The sequence below is a fragment of the Lineus longissimus genome, chromosome 9 (genome assembly GCF_910592395.1).
Source record: "Lineus longissimus chromosome 9, tnLinLong1.2, whole genome shotgun sequence".
NCBI lineage: Eukaryota > Metazoa > Nemertea > Pilidiophora > Heteronemertea > Lineidae > Lineus > Lineus longissimus.
Genome location: NC_088316.1, coordinates 15,811,730 through 15,821,434, shown reverse-complemented (window position 1 = coordinate 15,821,434; position 9,705 = coordinate 15,811,730). Strand labels below are relative to the sequence as shown.

Genomic DNA, 9,705 nt, shown 5'->3' with positions numbered 1-9,705 from the left:
AAAACTGATACAAGTATTTTGAATTCAGTGTGGTATTTTTGGCCATCATGCCCCTTATAGTCTGATTGTGACTGTCTCTCGCTGTGTTTGCATCATGGTGGTGATGACAGATTCCATTCTGTCTGGATGTGACAGTTTCGTTGCACTCACAGAACTGGCAAAACAGTGGTGCAGCCAGGTCCCATTTCAATCCGGTTGTGACAGTGTCGGCAACACACTGAAGCTGCCATTGTGGGTTCAGTCTGATTGTGACTGTCGCCTCTCTCATCCAAGTTCCATTCAGTGTGGTGCTGGTTGTCTCGTCTCTCTCAGTGTGTTTACAACACTGTGGTACTGGCAGGTCTGATTGGGTCTGGTTGTGACTGTCTCCTCTCTCTCATCCAAGTTCCATTCAGTGTCGTGCTGGTTGTCTCGTCTCTCTCAGTGTGTCTGCAACACTGTGGTACTGGTAGGTCTGATTGGGTCTGGTTGTGACTGTCTCCTCTCTCTCATCCAAGTTCCATTCAGTGTGGTGCTGGTTATCTCGTCTCTCTCAGTGTCTTTACAGCACTGTGGTACTGGCAGGTCTGATTGGGTCTGATTGTGACTGTCTCCTCTCTCTCCCCCAAGTTCCATTCAGTGTGGTGCTTGTTGTCTCGTCTCTCTCAGTGTGTTTACAACACTGGTACTGGCAGGTCTGATTGGGTCTGGTTGTGACTGTCTCCTCTCTCTCATCCAAGTTCCATTCAGTGTGGTGCTGGTTGTCTCGTCTCTCTCAGTGTGTTTACAACACTGTGGTACTGGCAGGTCTGATTGGGTCTGGTTGTGACTGTCTCCTCTCTCTCCCCCAAGTTCTATTCAGTGTGGTGCTGGTTGTCTCGTCTCTCTCAGTGTGTTTACAACACTGTGGTACTGGCAGGTCTGATTGGGTCTGGTTGTGACTGTCTCCTCTCTCTCATCCAAGTTCCATTCAGTGTGGTGCTGGTTGTCTCGTCTCTCTCAGTGTGTTTACAACACTGTGGTACTGGCAGGTCTGATTGGGTCTGATTGTGACTGTCTCCTCTCTCTCCCCCAAGTTCTATTCAGTGTCGTGCTGGTTGTCTCGTCTCTCTCAGTGTGTCTGCAACACTGTGGTACTGGTAGGTCTGATTGGTTCTGGTTGTGACTGTCTCCTCTCTCTCATCCAAGTTCCATTGAGTGTGGTGCGGGTTGTCTCGTCTCTCTCAGTGTGTCTGCAACACTGTGGTACTGGTAGGTCTGATTGGTTCTGGTTGTGACTGTCTCCTCTCTCTCATCCAAGTTCCATTGAGTGTGGTGCGGGTTGTCTCGTCTCTCTCAGTGTGTCTGCAACACTGTGGTACTGGCACTTGGATGAGAGAGAGGAGACAGTCACAATCAGACCCAATCAGACCTGCCAGTACCACAGTGTTGTAAACACACTGAGAGAGACGAGACAACAAGCACCACACTGAATGGAACTTGGATGAGAGAGAGGAGACAGTCACAATCAGACCCAATCAGACCTACCAGTACCACAGTGTTGTAAACACACTGAGAGAGACGAGACAACCAGCACCACACTGAATGGAACTTGGATGAGAGAGAGGAGACAGTCACAATCAGACCCAATCAGACCTGCCAGTACCACAGTGTTGTAAACACACTGAGAGAGACGAGACAACCAGCACCACACTGAATGGAACTTGGATGAGAGAGAGGACAGTCACAATCAGACTGAATCCACAATGGTAGCTTCAGTGTGTTGCCTACACTGTCACAACCGGATTGAAATGGGACCTGGCTGCACCGTTCTGCCAGTTCTGTGAGTGCAACGAGACTGTCACATCCAGACAGAATGGAATCTGTCATCACCACCATGATGCAAACACAGCGAGAGAGATGATTTTGATGGACGGCCACAATTTGAATACTTATTGGACTAAAAAGAAAACAAATGACTTGTATTTCACCAGCATATATTTTATTACAGAATCATTCTTTTTGGGTGTTTAGATATTGATAAAATATATATAACATACAGGTTTAGCAAAAGAAAACTCCACCCTTTACTATTTTATATCCATTAGGCACTGCTTATAACAAAAGGAGGGTATCACAATGTCTTCAGAAAGATGCTGCAAATAACTTACACTCACATATAAAGTTCATCTCGGGCTATTGACATAAGATGTTCACATTCGTTTGGAACACAACAACCCTTTCCCCGCCACTTGACGCTTTCAAAACAATGATGATGCCAAATTTGGAAGACCACTGCATTGTTTATTTTGAGCATTTAGGTGTGATTACATGACAATAAATGTTATGGATTACCCTCCCAATACGAGTTATCCACCACATGTACCTAATGGATTGCCCCTCCTAATTAATAGCAATTCTACTTACAGATCATTAAATAAGAAATGATTTCAGGTGATTCAGAACATCCTAATACCGATATTACAACATGCACTTTGAAAAAATATCATTGTAATGTACAAACGAGGTCTTAAATACTGTGTTGCCATGTTAAGCCAGTTGAAGCATGCCAGTTACACTTGGGACTCTTGCATGTAAACTAGGCCTACTGTTCAGCAGACTTAAACATGCCGACACAGTAAAAAGCTTTGGTTTGAGCATACCTGATTATATAAGTGACTATTCTTGAATTAAAGGCACAAAGAAAGGGTGTCTTTAAACTCTTCTCTCAAGGGTTTCATAACTAATCCATTTTTTTGTTCATAAAATTAGTTTCTAAATCAGAAATAACACTAATTCACAACTTTATGATTGACTTCTTCATACCCATTCCCAACCTTCCTACACTTGAAAAATATTTTATGCAACTTATTACACTAAAGCAGTATGTACAATAATCATGAGTACGATTAAAGAAAACCAAAATCGAAATGATCTGGTTTAATATTTGGATATTTCCTTCTCAAAATGTTAACGCCATTACATTTTATTCTGGAATGTTCACTTACTGATGCACACTTCTGTTATAAATTAATTGTTTTCATACCTCAGAATTGCCTCTGGAGGTTATTTCAAGAAGCTATACCTCAAACCTTAACACAGGAATAAGGATTTTGGCCAAAAAGAGTTTGATCTTCCTTCATGGGACCAAAACAACTAAAGAAGCCAGGGTCACCCGAACCACATCTATTTTTATTTTAAACCTTTCATACTCCTTTCAATCTGTTAACTGGACAATCAAATTTGATGATAATTCATCTATTTACAAAATTAAATTATAAATTCCATTATGGAGCAAGGGTTTGACCAATTCAAATCCACGCCCTCTGTTTATGATAACATCAATTGTACAAAAAGGGATGAATGAAGATGAAAATTAAACTGGCCATTCAACAATCACAGCTGCAAAAAGCTCATCTCAGTAGGGCATTATACTTAGCCTACTTGGAACCACATGTTACAAACTTTTCCGAAGCTACGAGTATGCATTTAAGAAGTGGAAAATAAGAGGACAGGTTATGAAAACATAGACTCAAAACCCATATAAACATAGGAATATAAAAATGCCCTCATGATGATATGAAATTGTGTTCTTTACAGATACAAATTATTTTTTTGTAAATATGACAGTCAGTTGACATTCCCAGGCCGTTTTGGACCAGGCTGGCAGTCATAAGTCATTAATAGGTAAAGTTAAGTTTGTTTCTGGATGCAAAACATAGTATGCCACCATCCCAAAGAAAAGTACAATCCCCCAAGGTGTACCTGTCACATAACTAGCCAAAACCAACAAGACCAATACTGCTGAGCGCAATAGTCATTTATTCCTCTGGCGGTTCAAGAACTGGATAACATTTTTCAGTGCGACTAGACGTTCTTTCAAATTAGTCATTCTGATGATGGAGACCTGCGCTCTAGGATCCAGAGGAAGGATAGCAGTAACCCACCAGGCCCAATTTGGGCCAATGGGTGGAAGGGGGTTTTCACTGTCGTAGCGAGGGAAGGTGCCGAAATGACTTGTAATCTGGGTTTGTTGTTGCATTGAAAGGCCTTGGAACCACTCTCTGCTCTGGTCATAAACTTCCTTGCTGATTGCTAACACTTCTGAAATGATAAATAATTCATTCATTGATATTTCTTTCATGTTTATTTTCTTTCAAATCATTACACGGGAAGAATTTTAAACTGGTATCAGAGCACAGAACTAAAATGTGCACAAACCATCAAGGTCATAGCTTAATCACCGGAAAATCAACCAATACGCGAAAATTAGAATAAAAACTCACCATCTCTGTCATTGGCTGCAACAGGGTCGTCTTCCATAAATCGGACCTTGGCAGTGTTGTACCCTTCTCTTACACCACGACTAATCACTCGGAATCTCTGGCCACCAATTGTGTCTACTATCGATCGACCATCAGCAAAGTATTGGACGTCACGTATCTCTAACATAGTACCAATGTCGGCAAATTCACCCCTGAAAATTGCACAATTTGAAAATGCTTAAAGCAAATAAAAACTCATTGAACCAATTTTTGTGTTTTTGAATAAACCTATTCATTTTACAAATGCTTTGATCTGCCAGTAACACTCATTTGGCCTTTAAACAAACTTAACCTTTAACGAAACGGATGGTTTAAGATTGGGGAGAGGCCAGCATAACTATACATATGCGACGTAGACGTTTATTTCTATTCTTTCCAATGTTCAAGGCTGAAAGACAGCAATCTACTTACTCTGAGTTTCCAGTAGCAGTACACATCCCAAATTTTCTCGTGCCCGATTCCATGCTCTGTCTGATCATCAGCCGATAGCGTGGCTCGAACACATGCAGAGGACAGGCCACCGTTGGGTAGGCCAAGGAACACACAAAGATTGGTATCTCATGCTGATCATCTTTACCACCACTGGAAGAGATCGTACAAAATTATACATCAGTACTTCAACGCAATCATAGCTATTCATTACTTCATTTTCCATCCAACTAGTGGCTCTTATAAAACACACAACAATGGGCAACTGTTGGATTTGCAGACAGGCAAAATATATTGCGTAGGAGATCCTTTCACAGAATTGATTAATTAGTTTCTCTTCACTCTGTCAACATAAAGCAGTTACTCACTTGACAAGTACGGACATCTCTTCTTCGAAACTTTTTTTCCGTTCCTGCCACTGATCGGAGAAATATGTTGTAATCAACTCTTCGATGGTCTCTACTACAGACTGTCTCCTCTCAGCCAAATGCTGCAATTAAGCAGAAAATAATAAACATTAGACAACATTTCCTATTTACAAGTCCACGCAGAAATGGTTTTTTCCTTGAGCTCACAAGTTTGAAGTTTCCCTACCTGAGAATACAGTAGTTAGTTGCATTACCTCCAAAAACTTTAATGGACAGTCCCACAAACCTTCGGGGGTTTCCCATTTCACATTTCTAAATGCCAGTAGGCAGGCAACAGGCAGCCAAGGACAGAAAGCGATGAAGGGAACGTGTTGGCCTTATGTCCCACTGGGGATGAAGAGCCTAAGTAAGAAACAGCATGAAAGGTTACACGAGTAACCTACCTCGGCCAGTGAGCTCTTGCACAGTGGACAAAAGTTGCTGTGATCCAAGCACCGGTCAAGACACTGACGACAGAAGATGTGGCCACAAGCAGTTCCAACCGGCATGTAGTACAAACGGGAGCATATACTGCACTCGATATCATCCTGACTCAACAAACTGACATTCGGTTTTCGTCCGGTTTCTTTCACGTCTGCAGGAGCCTCGCTGTTTTTCACAGACGACGTTTTGTCGTCGTCTGCTTTCTTCTCAGCTAAACCTGCAAGAGAACCTAGGGAAATAAGGACACTATCGAACAAGATCAACTATGTAAATTGAATGATAGCACAGTTTACGTCGCTACCATCTTGTAACCAAATATGGATTTAGTATGTTCAACAATTTTCAACTTACTTCTTGCCAATTTGTTCTGCACGGATCTAATAAGACTTTCTGTGTGCGATTCGTCTGATTCGCATTCTCTCGCCCGTTTCCTACCACTACCAGTCCTTCCCTCCACAAGCTCATCTTCAGCAAGTGAGGCAGATCGACGACTGAGACATGGCGATGAATGAGGCGATGGTGAACGGGATGTTGGGGCGGACATACATCGTTGTTGAGAGTCCACATTTAGGTCAGTTACTTTCACTGCATTTGGCTGGAATGAATAAGATAACTTTTAAGTAATTTTGAAATCAACCTACGTCTTTTTCATTGCCATCCTGTTGAAGAGTAATACTTCGATATCACAGACCAATTCTTACATGAACATGTCTTAGCCAAATTAGAGAAGGCTGTTCTTGTATCCATGATGAATAATTTGCTTGAAACCGAAGAACTGACAACTTTTAACATACCTCATTTTGTTCAGCCATCCCAGCTTTCACCAACGTATCTTTCAGCATCACTTTCACTCTCATGATTCTCTCAGCAGATAGATGGTGCTCCTCCCTCTGACTGAACAGTTGCATCCACGGTGACGGGTTCATGAGTTGTTCCAGCTCAACCTGCTTCAGGTTTCCAGCCTCAATGGGTGATAGGATGGCATGAAGCTCCTGGAAACGATTCGCTTGACATTAGTTACCGTACCACATTTACCCTAGGAGTGGGACATTTACCAACGAGACGAAGAGACTGCAGACTGCAGGCTGCAGGATGTTTCAGGACTGTTCTACGTTCTGTTTGCCTAACAATGAACTATTTCGACTGCCAACAAATAAGTGAAAATGTACAGGTCACCGAGTTACATAACATAATCAGAACAATTTTTTGAGGTTTGGTTGGGGTTAGGGCAATGATCAGCTTTTAACAGGAAGAACAATAACTCTGCAGTATAAAACAGTTCATGTATGTATAAATCACAGGCTCAGACTGGTTATCATAATTTCTTCTGCGAAGAAAGGATGTTATTACCAGGTACAACAGCAATCAAAACATATTTATCTCACTCTGCAGAGTCAGCTGATGTACGTACCTTTGCCAGGGCAGTTTTTGCAGTAGCAATCATTGGATCCAACGCCAAACATTGGAGGAATGCCAGACAAGCTTCCTCATGGCGGTTAAGGCCACTCAGGGCAGCACCCCGGCGATAATAAGCCTGAAATTTCAATGCATTATTCCTCATTAATGCGCAAATTTGTGGAATCACGAGATATAAACCATCTGAAAGGAAACAATTATTAGATCGTTGACCTTTGAATTTCTGTGGTCTAGATACCATAATTGTACTAAAACTATTTGTTATTTTGATGTTGATTAAATTTGGTAATTTGTGGTCTCATTAAGGAAAATTTCCATTGAATCAGGGCCAGGGAAAGGAAATCACAAGAGCCATACCAAAAATCTGAATCTGAGGTGTTATACTACTAAGTCGTGTTAGATAACTGATTTGACTTACCTTGGGCCAATCCGGTCGCAATTTGATAATAATGTCAGCATCTGCCAGTGCTTCATGGTATCTTTCAAGTGAGGCGTAGGCATGTGAGCGATTACTAACAAGCAGGTGATCATTGGGGGCTGAAAATAAAGGACGGTTCATTAATTTTTTTATATATAAAGAGCAGCGGCAGCATTCCAGCACTGGAAATGTCCCGAATTGAGGGCCAGACTGTGTGCCAGTGTGACATCAACAATCAAAACATGACAAAAAGTTCATCACATTACATCATAATACATGTACATAATAAACATAGACGGCCTTGACCTTAGCAACAACGAATCCATTGTTGACAATAGCCATTACATGACATAATGAACCTTGACATTGGTACTGAATTTATGTAAGCCACATGGTTATGTTGATATTAGATACAGCCTCGTCCCCATTTAAAATTAAAGGCCATATCTGGGGTGAAAATTGGGACGGTCAATTACATGTAGACTGAATTAACCAACTTGATTATTTGAAATTTGAAGAATGATTGATTGTTGATGAGTTTCTTTTATTTATTGTTAGAGTAATTGCAAGCCATAATTATGTTGGAAATGGGCACTCAAAGTACAGGCACGTATTGTCAGTGGGGGGGGGGGGTGTTTGTCAGTCGAGTGGGGGGCTATTGAGCTCTTATTACCATGTGCCTGTGCTCAAAGCGACAAAACCTCGTCCGATTGTCACTAAGAGTTACTAAGACTGAGGGCCAAGAGGGACTTCACAACTACCTTAGTTGCTCTCGATTGGCAGTATATGCTCAGAGCAGCTGAAACGAAAGGGGGAAAACATATAACCTGATAACTCACCGAATTCCAAGGCTTTTGAGTATGAAGTTATAGCATTTGGAAAGTTTCTTTCCTCAAAATGTTTGTTTCCTTCCGTCTTTAATCGGACTGCGTTGACTTCCGGGAAGAATAATTTGTCCAAAATGCCAGAAATTACAACGTTTGTTTTGGCCTTTTTTAGGTCCAAATGATAGTGCACGACTTTGCACTTTTTACAAGTTTTTGTACCGTCCTTTTCTAAACATTTTCGACAAAAAACATGCCCACATGGCAGAACAATAGGGTCCACTAGCAGACTCCTACAAGTCCAGCACGAAAACATGTCCAGGTGTTCCATCTTCGGCACCAATGAAAGCTCAACGCCTTTAGTAGACATGAAATCTACTAAACCATCCACTAAGTGTTTTAGTTGATCGGGTTTGACTCGGCCAAGCTTGTAAGCTTGTGTATAGGCATGAAATGCCTTCTTGAAATCACCAGTTTTCGAATAGCAGTCTCCCAAAGCCAAGTATATTTTCATATCAGGACCACTTGTCAGACGACGTTCGTAGATTTCTGCCGCAAGATCAAAATTTCGGGTGGCAAATGCCTCTTTTGCTAGTTCAAGCGTTTCTGCCATATCATTCCCAAACAGCCTAGGCAGTCCTAATGAGAGGAATTATTCAGTAAAGAAGAAATTATCAGATAAATTGGGGTGAACGAGAGCGGAGCGATCAAATCCATGTGTCATGTGTGTCATGTAATACATGTAATATACTTACATATACATTGAAGTTTCGTAAGGTACCACGTGTGAATTTCCGCGAGTCTGATTGGCTTGTCGAATAAACACACTCTTCCAACTTACAAATGCAAGCCCTCCGCATGAAATTAGCTTTCTGCAACATGCAGTAATATATATGCAAAAAGTGAATAGATATGTAGAAGCATAAACTGTAACTCTTCTAACGCATTTTTGTTCAAAATATATGATTGTATTTTACTGTATATCTTATATGTAGCTTTTCATTATCACAAGAAATATCTTTACCAAGGGGGTAGGTTATAATGAAGGAATTTCATTTTCAATAACATGGCGAGGCAGAATTCAGCGTTCTCCGTTCCCCATTTTTTTCGGTGGGGCGGTTCACCAAATAAAATTTTTAATTTGCATCGTAGTCATTAACCACCAGACAAAATTAAAAAATGATCACCAGCTTTTCAAACATCAATTAAGAACAACACCAATTATATCACGTCCATCAAAACGAGGACAATGTCACAACCAGTAATTCCCAATCCCAAGGACATAGGCACAATCAGCCCATTACTGGTTTAGAGTACATCAGTCATCCTGATCAGGCCATTTAACTCGATACATACTTATTCCCTCAATGCAGGCGAAGTCGTGTTGTAGGCCCGGTTTACATCAGTTCGAACAGGCCATAACCAGAGAGAGGGTCATGACCAATAGTAGACAAAACTGGAAATCCATTACCTTCCTTACCTTT

At 41.3% G+C, this 9,705-nt stretch overlaps 1 protein-coding gene across 2 annotated transcripts; it reads right to left on the bottom strand.

Moving 5' to 3' along the window:
• Positions 1-1,938: 1,938 nt before the first annotated feature.
• On the bottom strand, positions 1,939-9,596 carry LOC135493137 (LON peptidase N-terminal domain and RING finger protein 3-like). 2 transcript variants are annotated; one of them, XM_064780102.1, is made up of 10 exons: positions 8,237-9,596; positions 7,398-7,516; positions 6,975-7,097; positions 6,358-6,555; positions 5,915-6,158; positions 5,524-5,792; positions 5,081-5,202; positions 4,695-4,865; positions 4,245-4,435; positions 1,939-4,062 (listed from the first exon to the last, which is right to left on the bottom strand). In XM_064780102.1, the coding sequence occupies exons 1-10, from the start codon at positions 8,832-8,834 to the stop codon at positions 3,776-3,778; spliced, it is 2,322 nt and encodes a 773-aa protein (XP_064636172.1). In that variant the 5' UTR covers positions 8,835-9,596; the 3' UTR covers positions 1,939-3,775. The 2 variants fall into 2 exon arrangements, with proteins under 2 accessions (XP_064636172.1, XP_064636174.1); XM_064780104.1 differs by having other exon boundaries at positions 5,524-5,780.
• Between the last annotated feature and the right edge of the window lie 109 nt (positions 9,597-9,705).